At 31.5% G+C, this 26,361-nt stretch overlaps 1 protein-coding gene across 3 annotated transcripts in view; it reads left to right on the forward strand.

Annotated features, from left to right (window-relative positions):
- Nucleotides 1–3,809: 3,809 nt before the first annotated feature.
- The window catches only part of LOC108903974 (inositol polyphosphate multikinase), a 32,417-nt gene continuing 9,865 nt past the window's right edge, over nucleotides 3,810–26,361 (forward strand). Inside the window, exons 1-4 of one of the 3 annotated variants that reach the window (XM_018706332.1) lie at nucleotides 3,810–4,010; nucleotides 15,980–16,235; nucleotides 22,167–22,465; nucleotides 22,527–22,662. In XM_018706332.1, the coding sequence (XP_018561848.1) occupies nucleotides 16,022–16,235; nucleotides 22,167–22,465; nucleotides 22,527–22,662 (649 nt within the window). In that variant the 5' untranslated portion in view covers nucleotides 3,810–4,010; nucleotides 15,980–16,021. Of the gene's footprint in view, nucleotides 4,011–4,625; nucleotides 4,866–15,979; nucleotides 16,236–22,166; nucleotides 22,466–22,526; nucleotides 22,663–26,361 lie in introns of those variants that run through there. The other 2 variants (XM_018706333.2, XM_018706334.1) reach the window with 2 other exon arrangements.

The following is a 26,361-nucleotide window of genomic DNA, read 5'->3' on the forward strand; positions in this document are numbered from 1 at the left end:
GGGGTTGTTAGGTCCCTTGAATAGCTTCAAATTGGAGTTAGAATTGTTAGTTCAAATCTTTCTGTATAGATGGCGTGGCGATACTAAAATTTTTTTTGAATCCTGGAACGTGGAAATGCGGTCCATCTGAAAGATCGTTAAATTTTGAGTTATTTTTGTAATATAAAGTTTTTCCCAGTATTTACTTGTTTTCGAAATATGTCGACTTCAATATGCAATGTATGATGTAACAGAAAAATCTATTATTTTATTTAAATCACACTAGGACAAAATATTCTATTGAAAATATTTTATTCACACCTCATACTAACTAACAAACAATAAATTATAAAAAAACAGTTGATCAACTACAGAAAAAGTAACAGAACAGTATTTAAAATAACGGAGATGTAGATGTAGTTACTAAAGTAAGTTAAAACAAAGATAAATGTTCAAAATTACGTCCTTCAGCATTAATATACAATGTTAGTCATCTCGTTAGTTCGACATTACAGGCTCTTAATAAAATGCCATGATCTAAAGCCGCCGTAACTGCTAAAATTTTATTTATATAGGGTCCTGATATACAGTGTTTCTTAAATGACCCATAGAAAAAAATTCAATGGGTTCAAATCTGGTGAACGAGCTGGCCACCTTGTAACACCATTAGTACCTAACCACCTTCCCGGAAACCTCTGATTTAAGAAGTATTCTTGCACACTATTAGTATTGAGGGAGGGCGTTTCATGAATAAAGCCATTATAACAACATTTTAAAGAATATTTTGCCTCGGTGTGATTTAAATAAAATAATAAATTTTTCTGTTACATCATACATTGCATATTGAAGTCGATCTGTCAAACAACAAATTATTTAGTATCGCGACGCCATCTATACAGAAAAATATGAACTAACAATTGTAACTGCAATACGAAGCTGTTCAAGAGATCTAACAACCCCAGTCTCTGGAACTAAAATAAATTCCTTAATTTTGGAGATATTGGCAGCGGGAGTGTTAAATGGCACACCCTGTATATTTTCAAAAATATCTATACTTTGTTAAACATATTTTAAGGCTACGAAATCTCGATCCGATTTATATTGAATCCAGAAAGTGCAAGAATTGTTTCCGAATGATTTGGTTAAACGAGTGAATTTCCGTCAGTTTATTTTACATCAAGGCATTAATTTTTAAAAGAAAATTCTCTTTACTGATGATGATCGGTATTTAATTTCTATAACTTATCTGTGCAAATTGTATGTTGTTTAAGTTGTTTAGTTGTTTGTTTTTCTATTAAATTATTCTCATTCCAGCTTTTTCCTGATTATCAAGCTTGACGTTTAAATTCATAGCCAATTCTTTTGAATTTTCCATGATTTTAAATAACAGCTACAATACGTATTATTAGTTATTCGTGTTTTTGTTGAAAACGACAAAGTTTTTTGAAAACTAACGAGTAAGAAAAGTTTTAGAATTAAATTCCCCATAAAATAAAGTAATGATTTTTTAAGTACGCCAACGGGTTAAAAAATTCTGTCACATTTTAATGGTGCATCATCACTCAGCAACCCTTTACAATGGTTCAATTGAACTCTACTCACTGTCGATTAACGCTCTTGATGCACTCGCATTGTGTATCAAATTTGGTTTTTCTAAGTTCAAGTATAACTGAGATATTTGTTGGTTTTTATGCGAAACATCCTGTATATTATCGTAGTACAAAGTCCTGAACGTTACAAAATAGTTTAATCGACAGTCTAATCATTATCAAATACTATTTTTATCCACAAAAAACGCGAGAGGTCAACGATTTCTAGCTTGTTTAATATCCGAGGTTATTTGACCTTTAAATTTCGCCACATATGGAAGCAATAACTAACGTATCTCATCATTTCGTTAGTTTTGTTTTAATAGGCTGTATTTATTCTCTTTTAACGGACCAATAGCTAAGAATTTTTAATCTTCAGAATCAGATAATAAAAAACGAAACATCTCGTTGAGAAATATGTTTTTAGTTTTTCTTTTTTCAAAATTTTTATTGTGGTCAGAGTCAAGACCGGCCCTGTAAAGAATTTTTATACGAACAGCTGTTGCTTGCGCACGAGCAAATGGTGCGATCTTCTTTGCACGCGACGTTGCCACGTCTAGACCGATAGGATTAAAAATAAGTAAAATCTATAAAAAGCAACAAAACTGAAACAGCGTTAAATCCTCACCAGGACATGTATGGTGTGAGTTACTTAAAATTTTAAGAATTATATGTAATTAATCATTCTAACTACACACCAGCATTAACGATTCTGTCAAAAAAATTTAATTTGTTGCCAAATTTTCAGAACAGTTTCGAGTTTCTTGCTCAAAAACCTATGTTAAAAATATGTATGTACTTAGATGTTAAAAAAATATTAATATAAAAAGAAAGTAGTCTAACATTTTGATGAGAGGAAATTACATTTACATAAGAACAATATTTATTAACGAAGATAATTCACGTTACTTAATGTATTCGAAGGCATTAGCTCTAATTGTGATGTTATTTTCAGCTTATTTTATTAATAATAATCATGACAGCAATACATTCGTCATATCAGATATGTCTCATATTACAAACACCCTAAGTGAACTAAGTTCCCATATTTATTTAGTCATACCCATATACAGGTCTGGTTGAACTAAAGGTGGAGGTGGTAGAAATGTATACACCCAATTGAAGAATGCGCGCGCGGGCAAACGGCGCACAAACAGCCGCATTGGGCGACCGGCCATACATTTCAGTTGTTGACAAATTGCCTAGCAGTGCAGTGCAGCAATGCCGAGCAGTAATATATTTTAATGAAACTGTAAATGTTTTTTGATATATCATAATCGAAATTTATCAACATAATAAAATTGTTTGAGGGCATAAATAATTAAAATAAGTTGTTGGCCAAAACTTCTTCGGAGACACCCATGAAACTCATTCAATTTTATTGCTAGGCGTTTTTATACATGTTCAATTGATTTCGGAAAGACCATAATACCAACTCATTTATTATCAAAGACGTCAAAATCAGAAATCAAATTATCTGACAGCAGATAGAACTTTAACCTAAAATATTATGACGTAATTATACCTTTGTTAAACAACACTTTGGATTTATTTTAATCCTATCTCCTTATAGTCCAATCGCCCTAGTCAAAATTGTATTTAAAGATGGCATTAATTCAGAAGTACACAATTTTTTACACGTGGCTAGTTTTTTGCTAGTACATGAGGAAAAAATTGTTCTGCACTAGAATAAATTATTTTTACCTGTAAAATAAGCACATAGAAGGAAAGTGTAGGGCATTCCCTTTCGAACAAACTTTGTTTCATGGATTTTCATCAAGAAACGAAAGAGTAATCGCACATTTAGCTCCGCCTTGAAGTAAGTACATGTTTTTCTGGCTGATTTGCATAAGAATCGTCATTTTATGTAAATCCCTAAATATCTCCTAAATAACGCACTGTACAAAAGAAAAAATTAATATGGACCTTTTTTGTAGAGAATTTTATGCTCTCAAACTTTGATCCTTTGCGTGTTTGCGAAATTCTCAATACTTTTCCAGTTATTCACGAAACACTTGCAGTTTTTTCGACCATTTCCCGAATTTTCCCGGTTCGCTCCCGTGCAGAACAATTTTTTCCCTCAACTATTAGCAAAAAACCTCTAACAACTGGACTATTACAAAAAAAAACTGATATATTTTAGAACGCCCAAATTTGTTTTGCCATCTTGCTTTTTCCCGTCACGTGGCAACGTCGCCGACGTTTTCTCGCCCGCGCCGATCGCACACTCGAATAAATAGATGGCCGTGGTGGGCTAATTAAATCCGTCGTGCTGTTGGACTCGCGTCTGTGATATTTCGGTGGTCGTTTCAGTCGCCGCTCGTTGCCAGGACGAACCACGCTTAAAAACGTCAAATTACCGGAAAATGAACAGTTTGCCGGGGGTGCAGTGTCCAGTGGGTTTGAAAACGTTTTGGTTTTGTTTCGAGGTTGAGTAGGGAGGTGGGTAATCTTTCTTTTGCCAACAGGTTTTTTTGCATTTCATGCGAGTGACATTCTAGAGACGGCTGCGGGTTATTTTTAAACCATCTCTGCCTACCACCTTGCTCGCGGTGGTGCGTTTTCAATAAATGCATGTCGCGTTAACACGCCGGACGAGAAAGGCTTTCACATTTAATACCACAACTTAGAGATTAAATATTTCTTTTTTAGTTGTATTTTTTTAAATATGTAGTCCTAGACAGAGATAAGATATTAATTTAAATGAAATGAACGAAATTTGTAACAGAAAAACTGATATGAAAATACGAGGAACTTGAACAGAATAAAAAATTACGAAAATATTGCGATATTTACATTTTTAAATGCGACTGTCACTCTTAGTATAGTCCGAGTTATTTCTCGCAGTCCAAGACTCCCTGCAGCGGCGCCGCTGTGTTGGCAACGGATTCAAATCGAAAATATTTATATTCGGCAAAAATGAGCGGTTGGGTGTACAGTAGGTGTAAAAATCTAACCATATAACCGCAACCTATCCCGAAAACGTGTCATTATCTATTAATATCCATTATGCTAATGTGATTACTAGGAATCCTTTTATTCGACTGAAATTAGATAAGAGATCGTGACCTCGTTTTCAAGAAAATACCAAAGCTTATTCCTCTTTTCCCGCGAAAGGCCTCCTGGTTGTCCGATCGGTTCGAATATCCCAAACCGCAGCGATTAAGCCTATGCTGCTTGTATAGTGATTGAGGTCGATTTCTCATCACCTCCATAGACGTAACAAGAAGTTATACTACGCGGTACAAGAAGTAGCGATTCGAAAGAGGGTACATCTATTTCTGTTGGATCCGTAGAGTGAGTTTTAATACGATAACGACTAATTAAATGGTTATTTTAATTTTATTTCTTACTAACGCTACTTATTAACGCTATAGCTAAAATTTAACTAAATACCTAATACGGTTAACGCGCGTTTCGATTATCAAGACACCAACGTCGATGAAGAACATCCTAATCGTCTCTAAAACGATAGACGTCTTTCTATACAAGTGGATGCTTTTGGGATATTACCAATGGGTCGTGAATTTTAATTTTGGACCATTTAGAGATACATTACAAATTATTCAACCTCAACTCCTAGTCACATGTTGTGCAAGGAGTTCATGATGTCCAAGTCCTTTGTAGTCGAAGAAATCAGTCAACATCATCGTGACATTCGATTTTGATTGACGTGCTTTCTTGGATCTCGGAGAACGTCTGCTTTTCCATTGTGATGGCTAGGGTTTAGTCTCCATGTTTCTTCCAAGGTTGGCATGATATATGTCAATGATATATATCCGATATCTATCACGATATTTATTCCTTGATATATATCATGATATTTATAAAAATTTAAATAATGATTCCTACTGGTTTAAAGTTGCTAAAACAGATGGCAGCAAAACCATATGCTAATCGTTGACGAACGTGTTTATTTATGTAATTGCCCGAATTTTTCAACAAAGTAAAGTTGAATGAATATTTTTATTTCATTATTTCTACAGGTGTTAGTCAATTCGAGCAGGTGCTGTGTGTTTGTATTTCTTTTAATATTTATGAAATTTATTTTGACTTTGGTGTAAATTGGTTAGTACCTAATATTCACGCAAATATTTTTTATTAGTATCAGAATTTATATTTATTTTTTCGTTCTTGCTTTTGATATTTGGAATAAAAATATTTACCTAAATAGTTTCTTAATTTTATTTCGCTACTATGATATTATACATAAACTAATTAATTAAAAAAAATAAATATCAAGACTTGATATATATCGGACATATATCAATATATAGTATATCCGATATTTGATATTTATATAAATATCATGGTATTTGCCAACCTTGGTTTCTTCACCTATTATAATGCTTTTAAGGAGATCAGATTTCAATCTGATCCTTTGAAGAACTAATACGACTCATTCCTAGTTTTTTTTTTAAACAAAATTATAAAAAAATTATACGAGTACCTACTGATCACTTTTTCCAAAGAAATAATTGACTTTTGTTTTTAAATACGTTAGAAGACCTTACTTTTCAAAATATCGAAAGCATAATGATATTACAAAGGAAAACCTGAAAAATCAATAATTTTTTTTTTTTTTGGGTCTGGCGACAACTTTTGTTTACACCATTCGAAAGAGCGTACAAAAATAAGTTGACTTAAAAAAAGCATCCCGGTAGCTTCTTTCAAAGTGCCACAATCCATTGTTTAGAATTTTGAGAAGCCTAGCGCAGCAAGGGCACTATGACGTCACAGCGCTCCCCTCTCCTGGCTACCGCTCAGCCGTGTGGGCCACCGCGCGCTGTCTTTAACGCACGTTTACTTGGTAATTTCTTGGTCGAATCCGTTAAAAAAAATTCAGCGTATAAAGGAAGTCTTCTACTTTACAACGAGCCTGTGTATTACAAAATATTAAATAGAACAGGCAGAATACCGTTTTTAAGAAAAAAAATACCTATTTCGACTCCTATTGCTCGGATCGAGACGTTTTTTTTCAATTCATGTTTAAGCACTATTTGAATGTGATTGGTTTGAAATCTGTATATTAAAAAACCGCTGGGATAAGGACCCTATTTACCGTTTTTTTGTTAATAACTTTTTTATTTTGCAACTTAAAAATCTGAAATTTACGCAAACGCGAGACAATGTATTACCTTTCGATCCTTTTTTACCGAATTTTGATATCTTGACTTGGGCAGAAGATATACGCGCTCGCATTTTCGACTTTATAATTTCGCAGTAGGCCGCCATTTTGAAATTGGGAGTCCAGATTGCGGGTATTTGTTGAGCACCCCAATAGTTATCTTTTTCTGTAGTTTAATACATTTTCAGTCAAATTCGCTCTTTTTATTTAATGCTGAAAATTGTGTACATTTTTTCCTCAACCCCAATTTTTGCATTGAAAAAAAAATTTGCGAGCTTTGACAAAGGCCTATCCTTGTAGCAAATTTCCTCAGGAACAAAATCGATAAGTATAGCTTATGTCGATTACAGGCCTATTTTCGGAGATATAAGCGAAAAACTGAAAAAAGAGCAATTATTTCTTCTTTTGTTATAAACAATATGGCGTTCGACCTCTACAAATACACAAATTTAAGCTTTTATTCTGTATACTTTTTACTTAATTTTAAGCCCATAAAATTCGAGTTAGGCCTGATTTTTGAAACAGGCATGTGTTTGGTCTAATTCGCCCGGATTAAATGGGATCCTCGTCAGCCATCTCAATTTCGTTCCGTATCCACATGACGTTAGCAGAGACTTTCGTTTTGACACAAATATAGCTATATAATATATAGATATAAACAGATAATTTAAGTTAATCGTGATACGTGGTAAAACGTGTAATTTCCGCTTTTATATGCGAATGAATCGTATTTAAAAAGTCAGTTGAAGTGTGTAGAGCCTAAATGGAATGTAACCTTACATATTTTCCCAAGTTTGAAGAAATGTTACCTGTATTACATAATAAAATGAACGATGTGAAGATGTTTGGGCCGCAACAGCTTTGGATTACTAGCAAAAACGATAGAAAGTTGCGTTTTTGTGATTTCGACAGTCTTTCTCTCAAGTGACGTCACGATAATTGGTTGCCAGTCCTGATACCTTTTGATCAGAATGATGATGGGCAGAGGAAAAAATATTCGTTTAAGAATGCAGGACACTTATTTTTAGAAAGCACAAATATAATTATAACAATGTTTAGGTATATTGAATATTATAATAAACTTTCAATGCAATCTCGCCTAACACAACCGACAGAATTTGACTTCGTTTAACATGAGATGGTTGCATGGACGTAATATTGAAAAAGTTAGACGTAACATAGACCTGTGGGTATGGGATAACGCTAGTAACATCGCAATTGCTGTTAAAATAGAGTTATTTAGGAACTATCGCCTAATCAAGATACATAAATGATAATGTCTGCAAACCCGTGGAAAATTATTTATAATCCTAATTTATAATTAATGAGATAATATCTTGATGCAATCCTGTAATTATTTTCTAAGAAACGAACGTATATATATCAAAATGTCGTGCCGTGGATCAGGTACAATTAAATGAAAACAGTAGTTTCTTTTAATTTTAAATTACATTTGGCACGCACTCAATTTCCATCATTTGTAATTACACATTTTATGGAAAGATACTGTTTATGTCTTATCCCGTCAAATATCATTTTATTAATAGTTTACCTTGGAAACCCTAGACTGACACAGATAACACCACTAACACTTAAAATTAACGAATTTTTTAAAATTTAAATTGACGCAATAACGCAAATCGTACCACCATTGATTTCCTCGTAGTATTTTATTTATATTTTCAGTGACGTGTCTATTGCACCTACGCCACTGGACCGCGTCATTCATTTTTCTAGCCATTAATTTTATTATTTTGTTGTGCGGAACCTTACGTACCGTACATTATTTTTAACTGGGTCCTGTTTGTAATTCCTAGCTGTTTTCTTATAAAATTTCCAATGTACACTAATCAAGTAAAAATAGCGCGTCAAACAGTAAATACGTCCTAGGATTTACCGCGTGGTGTTGTGCAGATCCTTCTTTTGGAATTCCCTGACTTTTCTTGTTTTTTTCGTGATATTTTTAAGTAAAATAAAAATATAACTTTAAGCTTGAAGAAATAAATTTCGATATCACCAATGCGCGAAAGTATTACCTAATTCAAAAGTACAGTAAACATTTTTTAAAATTTTTTGTCTACAGGGTGGGCTATTAGTGCGAGAAAAATAAAATAACTCCCTTGTTATTCATAACATAGAAAAAAAAGTTTATATAAAAGTTGTACAGAGTTAAAAAACCTAAAGGACAAAATTAATTTGAAACACACAGGGCGATTAGTAAAAACCGGACACGCCAAATATTGTAGTTTTTAAATGGAACACCCTGTATATTTTTAAACATGGATTTCTGAGAAAATTCTGTATATGGTAATATAAACAGTTTAACATTTTGGTGCGGGGTTGCCAAGTTATGTTGAAAATTCTTCGAATTTTGGAAAAAATATGACCTCGAAGAAGTTGTATTAACGTTCAACTACTAACGCTTGGAGCAAAAATATTTGACCGAGTTATAGGCAAATGTTAGGCAAAGACTCCTATATTAGCTAATATCGATATTTTATACAGGGTATTTTATAATACGATCATTTTAAAAAAGTTCAAACTTGATTTTCTAAAATTTTTCAAATGGAACACTGTATTTTATTGTTCTATTTTAATCACATATCAGTCCACTTCAACATTTATTAAGTATGTTCTACACCTAAAGTTGTTAGTTTTTAAGATTAGCAACATTTCTGGAAAAAACTAATTTTTATTATATTCGGTCGCACGAAATGGTTTTGGAAAAAACTGTGACATTGGGTCAACTTGTTAGTTCATAATTTATATTTTGAGTTAATTTTATTAGTTAATATTTATTTGTGGTATTCTATAAAATAATAAAAATTTAGTTTTTTTCAGAAATGTTGCTANTATTCTATAAAATAATAAAAATTAAGTTTTTTTCAGAAATGTTGCTATATCTATCTAAAAACTAACAATTTTGGATATAGAACATGCTTAATAAAAGTTGAAGTGGACCGATATGTGAATAAAATAGAACAATAAAATATAGGGTGTTCCATTTGAAAAATTTTAGAAAATCAAGTTTGAACTTTCTTAAAATGATCGTATTAAAAAAATGCCTTGTATAAAGTATCGATATTAGCTAATATAGCTGTATAGCTATATAACTGTCTAATTATTTTGTTTCAAGTGTTAGTAGCTGCAAGTTAATACAACTTCTTCGAGGTCATGTTTTTTCCAAAATTCGAAGAATTTTCTACATAACTTGGCAACCCCGCACTAATGTGCGTTAAATGTTAAATTGTTTATACTGCTATATATACAATTTTCTCAGATATCCAACTGTTTAAACATGTACAGGGTGTTCCATTTAAAAAATGTTATATTTGGCGTGTCCCATTTTTACTCATCGCCCTGTATGTATCAAATTTTTTGTAATTTAGGTTTCTTGATTCTGTATAACTTTTATATAAACTTTTTTTCTGTATTATGAGTAGCAAGGGAGTTATTTTACTTTCTCACACTAATGGCCCACCCTGTCTTTACAATTGAATATTTCAGATGTCGAAAAAAAATTTTTTTAATTTAAAAAAAAATTTGTTATTTAAAAAAAAATTACATTTCAGATTATTCAGAAAATTATACTGTTATTTTTTGATCAGTTTTGATGCAATTTTTTTCGTCTCATGCCGTATTTTTTACACGCATTGCTATACGATTTATTGATCCTTTTCTCGAAAGTTTGAAATTTTGAAAAATTTGATACCTATAACATATTTTTAAAACTTGATTATTTTTTTCTAATTTTGATTTTTTTTTCGATATTTGACGAGTACCTACTTAACGAGAAATTGTTAGAAAAATAACGCAATTTTTTTTTTTTCATGTTAATCATTATTAATAATTGATGTTTAAGAAGCTGCTTAAAATTTTTATAAAGTTTTGATGTATCGGGCAAGAAAAACGGTTCGACCTATTGATGTCAAAATTGTCAGGCCTCATGGACATGTATTGAGGTAAAAAAAACTACAAACATTGGTACCTTTTGCAATATCCAAAACAGCAGAAAAAGTAATTTTTTGCACTTTTTCAAATAGAGCATAAAAAAAATTTTCTCGATACGACCATTATTCACAAAGTTACAGCCTTGTAAAAATTACTAAAAACATTTGGAAGTTTTTCTTCTCGCTTAATTTTTGTGCCGAGTTTATAATTTTGTTCTACTAATACATATTTATACATTATTCCATTAGCAAAGCCGCCACATGAAAAAGAAATCTTAAATAAAATGTAGAAATAGTAAGATCTTTCTATTGTGCCTATTTTTACGTAATGCGTATTAGTCTTTGTTAAGAGTAATGTTATATCAAGAAATCAACTTTTTTCTTTGAAAAAATCTTTAAATATTCATGTATTAGTTTTTGAATCAATAATGTTTAGAAATATCATTTTGAATTATACAATATCAACTAAGAATCTTGTTTTTGAGTTTAAATATATTTTGCTTACGTGAATTTTTAGTACTATTATTGTTTGCCTTCGTTGGCCAGGATTTTTAGAAAAACATTTGATATATTTTTTTAATTAATTTAATAATTTTAAAATAAAGTAAAAAAACAACTTATTAGTTCAAAATTTAGATATTACTTTTACTGGAACTAAATTTAAATCCATCGGACACGCGAATTGTCAATCAGAATTTACTGGTAAAATAAATGGTTTATTTTTCTTTCATCCTCAAAAATATTTCTTCGTTTTCTGAAAACGAAAACAAAAATAAAGTACTATTGTATCAACTAAAGAAGTGTAAACAATAAAACAAATGGTACATACCACAAAAATGTCAACTCTCATTTTTTTTCTTTAAAACCGCTTCTAATACAACTGATGCTTTCAACGGAGAGTTATTTTAGAACAAATCATTCCCACCTAATCTAAAAACGCAAGTCCTTGACATCCATATCTTTGGAGTCCTCCCAAGTGAGCTACGCTAATCTCAGTTAACATGTAAAACGAGAAAGTATCGTATTTCCATATTTTTTCTTTTTAAATTCAGTGCAATTTGTTAACGTCTTTAAACAATAGTGAACCAAAGCCGACTGAGGCGTCTCTAATACTTAAGCAGATTATTTAAAAAATGTTTTATGACAAAGTACAACAAATATTTTTGACTAATCTGCTACAAATTTTACAACGCCTAATAGACGTAATAATTACTTTAAATCCGCATACACGGAACAATTAAAATCTGCGCAAATATCGCATACGTTAATGTATTTAAGAATTAGAAGTTACGCTGTGCCAACAATTTTTTCGACTTTCAGTGACGCCAAATCACGCGAGTTTTTCCCTTGGCTCTAACGTCAGTTCTATTGCCTGTGTCTAATATATCCCTACCCTACATTCGTACAAATAATTACTAATACCTGTAATTTAAAATAAAACAAATGCCGGCTTTGCCAGCTCGATCTAGAGACAGCTGTTGCGAAGGTTAGGGTAGGCCTTAGGATAAATCCGAGTAATGCGATCTTCAAACAGTAGTAGCGAATCTGTGGCACCCAAATAAGAACTGAGCAAATATTTAGGATGAAATGAAGCGTTTTTGTTCGTTCTCTGCGGCGTATTCTGTTTTTGTTCCATTTCATTCTCAAGGCTCGTGACGATTCGATTATTTTTGTTAAAAAGAATTTTTTTAACAAAAAGAAATAGTTGTTTATGTAACCAGCGCAAACTGTTAGCGTTTTTGGCATCGACGTGAAAATCGACGACTCGTTGAGTGCCAAAAACATCTTTTCACAAGGTACATACAATATTTCATTTTCAAACGTCTTTTAGCAATTATTTTAAAACAAAATAATTCGGTTTGTATAGCAGCATAAGACATATTAAATAAATGTGATATTTAGTTACATGTACTTGTACTTATCTAAAACGTAGGTTACTATAAATACAAGGTGTTTAGGAAAAAGTAATGTTAGGGTAATTAATTAATCGAACTTGATAATTTTTTCTCGGAAATGGTTGAGTTTAGGACCCATGTCATATAAGGTTTTTTTGTTTATCTTAATGTATTCTGTCGTCTGTCAAAAGTAAGGCAGTCAAACTTCTAACACCATGAATTGTATACAAAGAAATGGGCAATAGTTTGAACATACCTACTTTTAAATTTCACTATTTATTTTACATTTTTTATTTGTATTTAATATTGTATTGTACATTTTTTTGTTTATTAATATTACTTTAGTTATTGTTACATACATCTTTTTCCTATATCTTAACTGTCTTAAATTTGCTTCAAGTTTACTAAACTTTCTTCTGTTGGAAACAAATCATTGTAACGGACAAGAATTTATATTTAAATTAATTTTTTCTCTTGTCCAGTATAATAATTTTAAGTTTCCTTAATGATGATTAAATTTGTCGAAGGTCAATTTGTGATGCTTTACAGATTAATCCTTGTCCTTGCCGATGTTTCCTGGTTATGCATTTTAAGGAATTAAAATTTTTTTTTAAATCCAAAATTAAATAATTCGTTATTTACCGACCAAGTAACGATATTGTTAAAGAACTGTGAGTCAACGATTTTCCTTGCAGCCACAAATTGATGTCTCTACCTACACTTTAAAAACTTATCAGTAAGGCCGACAGAACTGTGTCGCGGACATAGGCAAAGGCATTATTTATAAAAAAGCAACAAATTGAATTGTCTACAATGCACCACGATGAACCTGAACGGATATGAATTAATTACGCAACATCCACACGATAACGAAGGCAACAGTATACTAACGTGACGTGAACGTGAAGAGCACTCTGGCAGCGGCTCACGCATGTCTCCATTGACCCGCTTGTAGTCCAGTTTCTGAAGCATTTTGGCTGCCAATTTTTTCGGATGGAATGGATTGACGTGAAATTTGAACTGTAGCTAGGGAATAGCCCAAGAAACAAAAGTTATATAGTGCCGATGTGTGCTTTAACCCTAGGGGTGGATGCCACGCCTTCTGGAGGGTGGGAATTTTTTGTACATTCAATACTTTTTGAGTTATTTGCGCCTAAACATGTCCGTTTTTAGCCCAAAAAATGCATGTTTTTGGGCCATTTTTCGCGAATATCTCAAAAAATACCTACAGTTTTTATCGAAAAAATGATCATAAGCAAAAATGAAGGTAATTAAATAGCAAAGATATTGCCTTTTCTATTTTTGTAGACGGTATAGAACCCGAGTTATGACTAAGAAGTTGAAGTCAATTTCAAAGATAGCTATAATCGAAACGTTCAACGTCCTGCAGCGGAAAAATGAAAGGTTTTTCGAGGAAAACTTATACGACACTTATTAAAGTTCTTGAAAAGACCTTTAAATTGAGTGGTGATAGAAGTCGTTAGCATGAAAACTAGTGAAGTTCTAATCAAAATAAAATTATTGTTTTGAGTTTTGAAAAAAAAAATCGGTAATTAATGACTTGACGGGAAAAAAAATTAACGATTCCTTCTGCAATTTACTTTATTTATGTATTAATAGTAAATTCTGGGAATTTGAACGATTATAGAAACCTAAATTTAAAAAAGAAATTTTATTTACTTTTGAATAAAATTTTTCATTTTAAAATTCGCCTTTTTTTTCAAAATATTTCAAAAACTAACAGTTATAAAAAAATGATAGCATAAGAAATTGTAGGTTTTTTCTTAGTGAACAATTTGCTTTTTTTTTTAAATTTTTGTAGGACAAAATTTGACCGAGTTATAATCGTTAGAAGCTCAAAACTAAGCTCTAAGACTGCCTTTCCTGAACCATTTTAGCTTACAAACTTAAAAAACGAAGGGCTCAAAAAAAAACTGCAAATCACAGAACTTAGAGTGCTTTAAATTCCCTACAAAATGGTTTTTTGAGTAAATTTATAACTTAAAAAATTATAAAAGTTATGGTAAAAAAATTAATCGCATTTTTTCAGTAAAATTTTCGGTGCGGATAAATTACCATCATCTTTGTGTATTTTGGAGCACTTGTGAACTGATTTGAGTAAGTATTTTAATAATATACATACACACACGTATCCATTTATAATGTATATAAAAAATTTTTTATTTGATATTAATTTAATAAAAAAATATTAAGAATAAATTCAATAAAATAAAAAAATAATAATTCTATCATCATACTCACATATAATTTTTAGGAAATTTTTCTATAAGGGGTAGGGTTTTTTATGAGGGGTAGGTCTTCCATAAGGGTTTTTTGGGTGGCTGAAAAGTTGCAATATATCATAGATCATTTGAAAACCAATAAAAAGTTTATAATTCAACATATGCATACCATTAAAACATCTCAAGCTTTCAATAATATTTTATTTTATTATAAGGCATGGTTTTTAAGGGTTGCAACTTTGTAATGAGTCGTAAGCTTTCTAATGAATTACAAAAGAAATGCAATACATTGTGAGTGCATCAAAAGAATATTTTAAACTGTTAAAAACTTTTTTTTCTATTTTTTTGGCCATGGGTTAGTTTTTAAGGATTTTTAAGGGTTCAAAAGTAATTAAATTTCATAAATTATATTAAAAAACATGAAAGGAACTTTATCCAACATATTTGAACATGGATTGAATCTTTAAAATACGTAAATCTGCGATTTTCGCATTTTCTTCGTACAAGGGTAGTTTTCACCCCCCAAACAGAAAAAAAACACACATCTGGACAATATAACTTTTGAAGTGGGGAGTCAGATGAGCTCGTATGCAAATTTTCAGGAAAATCCATGCTATCCGAAAAAATTGGGAGCTTTCACTTTACTTTCGCCTTCAGTGACTGGACTATTGGCACGCCATTGAATTGCGGCTCTCTCTGACAGCCCTACTTATCAGTTTAGACTTTACGCATCGAAGTATCATTCAGTGTAGTACTATCAATGACTTATCAGTTCCTATGACCGTCTCATTTATTCTCAAACTGCAGGAGAGATAAAACTTGTAAAAAAAATGGAATGTTTAATACTATAATCTACCGGAATGCCATCATTGTAAAAAATTGTATCGTATCTGAAAGTAAACACCTGTACGAATTTTTTCGTGTCACGGGAACAATTGCAAACATTTTTAAGAACCGATCACGAACATTATCTAAGGAAAAACGTCTATTTTCCATTTCATTCAGCGCGGCTATAAATCACCAATTAACGGATTCTCGTCACCCAACCTACGCAACAACGACCCACTATGCAAACGCACACACACGCCGCTCCTATTTACCTACAACAACGAGATTAATTAGTATTACCTGATTAGACATTAACCACATCAATAATTACGGTAGTTTATCCCTTTATATAAATTTATGGCCGCAGATAAGCGACTGATAACCGGCGGAATATTAGAAAGGGACCACAATGGGGAAGTCAGAGATCCAGTCCATGCCCATCCACCGGCCCGAGTCCAACCTGATCTGCGTCCCGTCGACCTGCAAGGACCTGTACATCACCAACTTGACCAACGGGATTGAGGAGGAGACCGAAGAGAACGAGACCGACGAGGTGGTGCCCAATGAGGTGGAGATGCTGCCCAGCCAAGTTGCCGGACACATGAACGACGGGAAATCTGCAGGTGAGTGCCCTTGCAATTTTGTTCACGTGGGGAAGTATACACATTTATGAGCGGTTGTGATTTTTATGTTTTTTTTCTTATGTAACGTGTGAAATTATTTATTTGGAAATGGTATTGTGTTTAAGATGGTTTTGTTGCGCTTAGAAATGTTTGTTATACGTAATAGTGCATGAACGACCCTCATAAAGATAAAGGGTAATAAAAAAAGAAGTGTTATGCTCTTAAAGGTTGAGGTTTTTCGTTTTTACAACCGTCGCTAGCCATTTAGATTGTATTTCATTATTTTTTTTATGAATATCGAATTGTTTCCCGATATTTTCACTGTGAATATCGCTAAAAAAACAATTCCTATAAATAATAACAATTATTTCTTGTAATAATCGGCATCTATTATTAAATATTTCAGTTATTTTCTAAAAAATGTTGGTTTAAAAAAAAGACACACTACGTCGATGAAATGAATACGAAAAATTAGAATATTAGGAGGCCATATTGGATTCTTGCACCATTAAATTTCGAATTCTAAGATTTTATAGTACTTACTTGAATGAAGAGATTTTAATAAGAGCCATAAAACGTCTATTTCATGATTTATTTAATTTAATCGTAGTTGCCATGAAAGAACAAATTAAAATTTTAACATTTCTGTTTAGAAAAAATGTAAACAACTATTGTTGTGAAACATTTAGTAAATTTCAAGACAATTGTTTTCCATTGTAACTTACTTTAGAAATAAATAAGGGTCCAATTGTCTCACAATCCTTTTATTTTTTAAAAAGGCTACTGGTTTCGAGGTCAAACGTTACACCCATCTTCAGGTCTTACAAGGCTACAATATAATAATTTTTTTAAAAATATGTCAGATGTTTTATTTTAATAACCTATTCAATAATTATTAATTTTTACAAATATAGACTACTTTATTTTTTTGAATTATTAAGTTTTACCTTTCTTAAAAATTATTGTTTTTAAACATAATAAATATAAATTACAAAATAAACTTTTTTATATACAATACTTACATATCACAATTACAGGAATATTCAATCATATTACTATTCAAAACATATTGGGATTTTGTCAACAAAATAAATTCCACTTTTTTAAGGACAAATTTTAAAGACAAAGTTACAAACGGGTATTATTAAATCTAATATTTCAGAACAAATGAGTGAAGTTTTTATTTTTATTCATTCTGTACCAATGTTTTTTTAAATTTAGAACTAGTGCCATCTATCTTATACCTAACCAACTAGTAATGAGAAGTTCAAGAAGAAAACTGTAAATTAAAATAAAAATATCAGTAGAATAGCTGTGCCGATTCTGCTCCACAATTCAAGATGGCGACTGGATCAGGATCAGCATAGCTTTCAGTCGGCTTGGGAAACTTAAAAGTGATTTCAACAAGATGGCGCTTATCCTCATAAAATGCCAGAATTGTTAAACAATTTTTGGATGAACGTTTTAACAATAATTCGCGGATTGGTCCTATACGCTGGCCACCAAGATCGCCTGGTTTAAATCCCTTGGAGTTCTTTCTCTAGGAATTTCAAATAATAGAGTTTATGATAGATCAGTTCAGTGTATCCAACAATTGCGAATTAAAATAACAAAAGCGCTTCAATCAAATCCACCGGAAACAATTCAATATTCGGTAAGAAACATGACTTGTAGAATACTTCCTGGCATCTAACAGAGGGGGGGACAATTTGAACAATATATGTGATTTATGTTTATTTGTTTCTTGATGTTAATTATTAATTTATTGTTAATTTTTCATAATAAAACATAAAAATGTCTTATATACTTTCCTCTTATTGATTATGGTCCCATTACAAACAAATAATAAAACACTTGAGCACTTATTTACAGCAGAAAATAATAGTTTGTTTGCTTTTGAACAGAAATGTCAAATTTTTCATGGCAACTGCGATCAAGCTAAGTAATAAAATTTAAATTTTTCGGCCCTGAATAAAATCTTTTTACCCAAATATTATACATTATGAGACCCATAATAAAATCGAAAATTGGTTATAAAGACATAACGATCAAGGAGGCTTGGAAGATGTTTTAACAAGTTGTCTGGTACTAAAAAAGCACAACTTACAATTGGCCAATATTTGATTTGCAAGAAAACGTGTTATTTTAATTGACGATAATTAAAGATAAAGTCCACATTTTTCAGAAAATATGTGGATTTATTGGCGATGTTCTAAAAACGTTCATTTATTTTGAATAAATTGTTCATATCGAAATACAAGAGAATTAAAAAAATCGAAAAATATTTAATTTTTAACTTGAGTTGCTTATATTTGCTTTAATTAGGGATTTATTAATACTACTAATGGGAGTAAATGTACAGTGTGACCTTTGTAAAAAAAGTATGTATTATTATTAAAAAGTCTAAATCGCATATGATTTGAATTTATTTTCAGTTATCGAAGCCTTCTTTTAATTTTTTTCAGACACTAATTGTTTAGCAAGCAAGGCTATTAAAATGTTTTCTATCGGGAAAAATTTTATGAAGGCCAATCCTTGAAATAATTTCACATTGTTAAAAATTAAGGTCCAAAAAACAAAAAAAAAATTAAGAAAAAAGGGGGAATAAAAAAAGGAAAACGAAAAAAAACCTAAAAACCTGAAAAACAAAAAATAAAAAAAAAAATATAAGTCTGATAGACAGCTACGCAACCCAGAACACCACACAAACTATATAAATATACAAATAGAAAGGGAATATCATTATACTGACACAGAAGCATATTCCGTCACACAACACAGGAGAGGACACCACAGAGATATTTTTAAAAAGGGAATGGAAAAAATTTTTTGCACGTTTTGATTCATTATTTTACTTTCTTTCCAACCATATGAAATTTGTATGTCTTTGCATAACGAAATTTTTGAGAAAATATGAGAAAACTTTCAGCCTTTGACTTCTGTTCTCGGTGCTCGCTCGCTAAATCATATCAAATAGAAGGCGTTGGAAAAACAATTTTGCATATCACTATCTGTCACATAATCGGTCACCACTCATCTACAGTGTGACGAAAAAAAACAGGGTGCCCAAAAATGGGTAACCGAGATATAACTCGGAACCTTTATCATCAACATACTGTATAACAATAATATTTATTATACATCCTGTTCTAGTGTAACATGTTGCATAAAGGGTAGTTTTTAGATGGATGGATTGAAATGAAAAAATTGATGACGAAGCAGTCATAGTTAGCTTTAAAAAATAGTATGATTTAAACGCAAAGAGTGGCCACAAAAAACCTGTGATTTTCGCCCGTTTTTTTCACAATTCGCAGAGAATTTAAAAAAATACATGAAAATATGTTTTTGGTCGCAAATTGTCGTAAAAAACTGAAATGAGCATAGCTTTCAGTATTTTAAAAATTTTTAAAATCACCCCTACTTAGGGGATGAAAAAAATGTCAAAAATTAATAATTTGTATATTACCAATTGATATAAAAACTATTAGCATGTGAATTAAGTATCTTAATATATTTTTTTTGGAATTTTTACAATTATTTCTGATATTCCCTATTTTTGGGGATGATTCCACCCCCTGAGCGCGTTTAAGGGTGGATTTTCTAATTCAACATGCTTATTTCAGTCATAAGAATAAATCTTTCTTCGTATCAAGAATCATTCGATAGAAAAATTCACATGCTAATAGTTTTTATATAAATTGGTGATATTCGAGGTAATATTCACTTCTTCATTTTGGGCGTCTTTTCAAGTAGGGGTGATTTTTGAAAATTTTTTACGAAGAGTAATTTGAGACCAAAAACATATTTGTATCTAATTTCTTTAGATCTCTGCGAATTGTGAAAAAACAGGCGATTTTTGCGGTCACTCTTTAGAATATGAATAGGATATGTCTATGGACTTTTAAGATACCGAAGAAAACATTATATCTACTACCCACTGTACCATCATACTAAAAAGTACCTTTATTTTGTTATACAGGGTGTCCGGAAAGGTCATGTCAAAAATGAAGGGTGTACAAGGGAGCTCAAAGCTCAAAATAGTTGTAGTACTTCATATATATTTTTTTCTTATCGGGCTTCGTTGTGGAGTTATTTTTATGAAGTACTACAACTATTTCGAGCTTTCCTGTATACCCCTTCATTTTTGACATGACCTTTCCGGACACTCTGTATAGACATTTAAATTAATTCAAGATTATTAAAATAGGGATATTTCCAAAAAAAACTTTATCGTGTTTTTTATCTTTCTTATTCTATTCGAATCTTCAAATTGTACTTTTTAACATACACAGGGTGTCCCGTTCATGTTTCAAAAAAACTTGTGTACAAGTTCCTCACGGGAAAATAGTGGGGGTAGTTCATGTAACATTTTTTTCTTAGACACCCTGTTTTCGATATACAGTGTGTTGAAGTTGTTACATTCCAAATGGTTTTCCTCAAAATTTGTACACGAGTAGACATCAATAATATGCAAACGGTTTTTTTCTGTAAAGCAGTGTCGTCGATACAGGTAATTGAAGGGGTTCAATCGAAGAAAAAATATGTTAAAAGTCAAAAAGTATTACATTTCTAGACGGTTCTGTAAACTCTAAAGGATACTACAAATGAAAGGTATACTTGTCGAAATTCGGTAGCATGTACCATTTTCGAGAAAAATGAAGTTGAATTTTGTTTTGCTGACATAAAGCGGCACAAGTACATTGACAAAATATTAAATTGAAAGAGGACCTTACCATCGAGTGAGCTGAAGACATTTAGCTACCAACAGTATTTGCATTTAAGACTATAATTTTAATTTCTTACGTATCACATGAAACAGTTAAATTGTAAAACATTTTATTAACTAAAAAAAATAAAATAAAATTTATTTTAAGTTTCAGTTTGTTGTAAACTAACATTTAAAAAAGTAAATCAAAATAAACAGATTATGGTAATTAATTATCTATTATTAAATAATTTTCGATTTTGTAAACTACTACACTACCATTACTAAAATATACAATTGTTGATGGACATGAATGCTTAAAAATGTGATAAAAACAGAAAAATATTAGGACACAGACTCGGAGACAAGTATCTTTTTTTGTAGTATGCTTTAGAGTTTACGGAACCGTTTAGAAATGTAATAAATTTTGACTTTTAACGTATTTTTTTTTCGGTTGTACCCCTCCAATTACCTGTATCGGCGACACTGCTATTCAGAAAGAAACCGTTTGCACATTATTCTTAACGCACAGTTGATGTTTGCTCGTGTACAAATTTTGACATTTTTATCCTTAGCCGATTTAAAGATAATTAAGAAAAACCATTTGGAAAGTAACAACTATCTCGAAAAGAAAACAACTTTACATGAACTACCCCTATTATTTTTCCATGAGGAACTTCCACACAAGTTTTTTTGAAACATGAACGGGACACCCTGTATGTGTACTAGGAAAGCCCTTGAAATTGAGCATACATAGTAAGTGGTGGTAATACAATTAATTTCAATAATGCTGCTAATAACTTGAAACGGGACCGAGATATTATTTAAGTGAAAAAAGTACTGGGTTGAATCATGTGATTTGCAAATGATAGATGATAATTTATTACTACTTTGCGCTGCTTAGTACTCCTGTCTAAAGTACCATTTTAAGTAATTTATATTAAATTTTATTAATCTGCAGATTGTGACGTGATGTAGACAACTGCAGACTGTCACTTTTATTTCAAACGAATTTAACAAACTGATAAATATAGACCGTGCGTGCTAAGCCAGTGATGTGAGAGTTAAACTATTTATGATCTGATTTGTTCTTGCTCGTTGTTTTCCGGAAATAAAGATCTTACACCAAAAATTATGTTCCAAGTTTGTCTTGGTATATTTTAAACTGAAAAGAACTGTTTTTGTTGTGAGTTCACCAAAAATGTGCAGTGTCCTTATTATTCCAGGCATGATGAGACAGAACGGGCTCATCCTGAAGCCGATCGTGAAGAAGGAGTACGGCGAGAGGGAGATATGGTTGTACAGGAAACTAGACGACACGGTCGATAGGTCGTTGATCGAATTCAGAGAATTTGTGCCAAAATTTTACGGGACTAAGACCGTTAACTTTATCGGGAAGGATTACGAATGCATCGTCCTGGAGGACCTAACGAAATACTACAGGGAGCCCTGCATCATGGACATCAAGATAGGGCGGAGGACTTGGGACCCGAAAGCTACGTACGAGAAAATCATAGCCGAAGAGGTAAAGGGAATTATTTTACCGTGTTGAAAAGCACGGGTGTTTATCGTTCTTTATGTTGCAGACCAAATATCTCGAGTGCAAAAGGGACCTCGGCTTTTGCATCCCTGGCTTCCAAGTTTACAAGCTCCACAACAATCAGCTAGTCAAATTCGGGAAAGATTTCGGTAAAAGCTTGAACAAGGAACGTGCGGAAGACGGTTAGTGTCCATTGTTTCATATTCTACGTCACCCTCATCCCTGGATCATTTTGAGGAAAAAGTTTAAACGTCCCATTTTCAGTAACACGTTGCAATGTCTTCTTATATAAACACTTTTAAGAAAAACTTTCTACACAAAAGCGATTTGAGAGGACATTCGAGGGTGTCTTTGACCTTGACACAAAGGTAGAGGTTATTTGAAGATCAACTTGGATTTATAGATATGATAGATATATTGCTGACACCGGAAATGAATAGAGATGCATATTTCACGTATTATGTATTTATGTTATGGGTCAAAGTGACCCTAAAGGATTATTTTAGGGTCAATTAAGATTCTGAATACGATTTAGCGATATTTTTCGGGAAAATACTTATGACAACGACTTCTGGTTGAAAGTTTTATGGTTTGATGGGATTATATGATAATGACCTTGACCATGACCTAGAGGTCAAGCTTGAAGGTTCTCTGAGGGTCAAATCAAGTCAAGGCAAAGTCACTATGACCCGGGTCGAAGCGAATCTTGCCTTGCTGGTCTGTAACGGTCTTACCGTAACTAATGGGGCTGCAAACAGGATTCTCCTAATTCGTAACTTGATTTGACCTTCAAAGAACCTTCAAGTTTGACCTCTAGGTCATGGTCATCATCATCGTATGATTCCATCAAACCATAAAACTTTCAACAAGAATCCTTCGTCTAAGCGCTTTCCCGAAAATTATCATAAAATCTTATCTAGGACCTTATTTGACCCTAAAATAACCCTTTAGGGTCACTTTAATCCATAACATAAAGACATCTGAACATAAAACTTTCCTCTCTATCCATTTCCGGTGTCGGAAATATATCTCTCGTATCTAAATATGCAAGTTGACCTTCAAATTGCCTCTACGGTTGACCTTTGTGTTAAGATCAAGGTCCCCATCTTCAGTCCTAGTCAGGATCCTACAACGTTTGTCTAAAAAGCTTTTCTTGAAAGTGCTGCCCTAAGAAAATATTGTAATGCGTTATTTAAAATGGGACACCGTGTATAATATACTATCAAACATTTTAGAGTGCATATAAACTACAACGGCGTACTAACAAAAGCAATTCAGTTCAGGTCCCATATTTTCTAACAATTTCTCATTTTACGATGTAGTTAAAAAATCGAAACCACCCTCTTCAGTCGAATTAGATTTTGATCGTAAAAAATTATTACCTATGTAGAATTATAATATCAAAAAAGTAACTCGAAAGAAGCGACGCTAAGTTGGCAAATTGCAAATAATAGGCCTTGAAAATAAGCTGGGAAAAGACCATTTCGCGACTTTTTGTTTCGGCAAACTAATGAAGTTACAATCAAAATAAAATGATTGGATCTTGATTTTTGAGAAAAAAAAAATCGGTTTTAAAATTAATGACGGAAAAAAAATTAAACGTATTCCTTCTGCAATTTATTTTATTTATGTATTAACAGTAGATTCTGGGAATTTGAACGATTTTAGAAGCTTAAATTTAAAAATATTTTTCATTTACTTTTGAATAAAATTTTTTAATTTTTTAAAAAATCGCCTTTTTTCAAAATATTTCAAAAACTAACAAAGTTATAAAAAAAATGTAACAATAAGAAATTGTAGGTTTTTTTCTTACTGAACAATTTGCTTTTTTTTATTTTTGTAGGACAAAATTTGACTAAGTTATGACCGTTAGAAGCTCAAAACTAAGCTCCAAGATATTTTAATAAAAAAATATTAAGAATAAATTCAATAAAATAAAAAAAAAATAATTGTATTATCATACTCGCATATAATTTTTAGGAAATTTTTCTATAAGGGGTAGGGTTTTTTATGAGGGGTAGGTCTTCATAAGGGTTTTTTGGGTGGCTGAAAAGTTGCAATATATCATAGATCATTTGAAAACCAATAAAAAGTTTATAATTCAACATATGCATACCATTAAAACATCTCAAGCTTTCAATAATATTTTATTTTATTATAAGGGATGGTTTTTAAGGGTTGCAACTTTGTAATGAGTCGTAAGCTGTCTAATGAATAACAAAAGAAATGCAATACACTGTGAATGCACCAAAAGAATATTTTAAAGTGTTAAAAACTTTTTTTTTCTATTTTTTTGGCCATGGAAGGGTAGTTTTTAAGGATTTTTACGGGTTGAAAAGTAATTAAATTTCATAAATTATATTAAAAAACATGAAAGGAACTTTATCCAACATATTTGAATATGAATTGAAGCTTTAAAATACGTAAATCTGCGATTTTCGCATTTCTTTTGTCGTAGTTTTCACCCCCAAATAGAAAAAAAAACACACATTGAGTGTGGGTACACATGTTCGCAAGTGACCCATTTTAAGCATTACGTCAAGAGCGCCAGCAGGACGCCGCCGGACGCACCAGTGTTCCAGGAAGGGTCTACGGCGGACTGGCACTGGCGACCGGATACGTACTCATATACCTATAGACTAGTGCTTAAGTCTTCAAAAATGGCAAAAAGTGAAAAAAAATAATAGTAGGATGAATCCCATTGGAAAAGGGAGAGAATATAACAGAAATGAAAGGAAAAATAATTTACGGGCGATCTGAGGTCGCGAAGGGGAAGGGGGCGAGTTTTTAAAAGTAAAAAAACGGTTTCCCTTGATTTTTGGAATAACTTCAAGCTTTATGGAAAAAAGTTAAATGGCAAAGTTGTGAGTAATAAAAAGATCTACAACTTTTGTATTTACACTTTTTTCACATAACCTCAAAATTTATGTGAAAAATTCAAATAACCAAGTTTTTGGTTTTTTATTTTTCTTTTACAAATAAAAAATTTTCACGAAATTTGGTGAAAACTTACCTATTTATGTCCCAAACACGCTGTAATTTTTTTGATTTGAAATATTTATTTTTTCACCTTATTTTTACTTAATATCGAAAAAGCACCCTAATTTTCAATCGAAAATTCTCACGTCAAAATATCTGCTTTTTTAAAAACGTCGGTGGGCTTTTTCTTCGTTGAAATCTCTACTTTCTGATGGTGTAAAAAAATATATACATTACTATGGTAAGTTTTCTCAGGAAATGCAAAGAAACGAACTAGAATCCGAAAATTTTTTTCTAATCATTATGTACAATTTTGAGCTATTTATTAAAATTTACACTTTAATTACTCGAAAAACGTAAGATTCCATGTTACATTGATAAACAAAAAAATTACAAGTCGAAATATACTATTATAATTAACAACCAAATAAGTTAATAAAGTTAATATTTAATAAGACATCTACAATATTTTGAGAAAGTTGTAGAATCTTCTTTAAATTATATACGTAAATGCCTATTTATTGCTATTTTAACGTAACTTATATACCTGAGTGACCTACGGGAAATTTTAGCCCATCATAGAGAATTGGGGGGATGATAGGAGGGTCTGGGAATGTTTTTAAAAATATTATAATGAATAATAAAAGTATATAAATTCAATAGTACGATTTACATGTATATTTAAATATTATGAGATGTTCTATGACATAAATGTAATTAGAATTTAATAAATCAACTTTTATAACTGAAAAAAATAGCAGCAGTCACATTTTTTAGATAAAATCCCCTTTAAATTATGTCTTTAATATTTAGAACAATTATTTTCGCATGTTTTATGGATTTGTAATTTTTTTGTTAATCGATGTAACATGGAATCTTACGTTTTTCGAGTAATTAAAGTG

The sequence above is a fragment of the Anoplophora glabripennis genome, unplaced genomic scaffold, assembly GCF_000390285.2.
Source record: "Anoplophora glabripennis isolate ALB-LARVAE unplaced genomic scaffold, Agla_2.0 scaffold170, whole genome shotgun sequence".
NCBI classification, from domain to species: Eukaryota; Metazoa; Arthropoda; class Insecta; order Coleoptera; family Cerambycidae; genus Anoplophora; species Anoplophora glabripennis.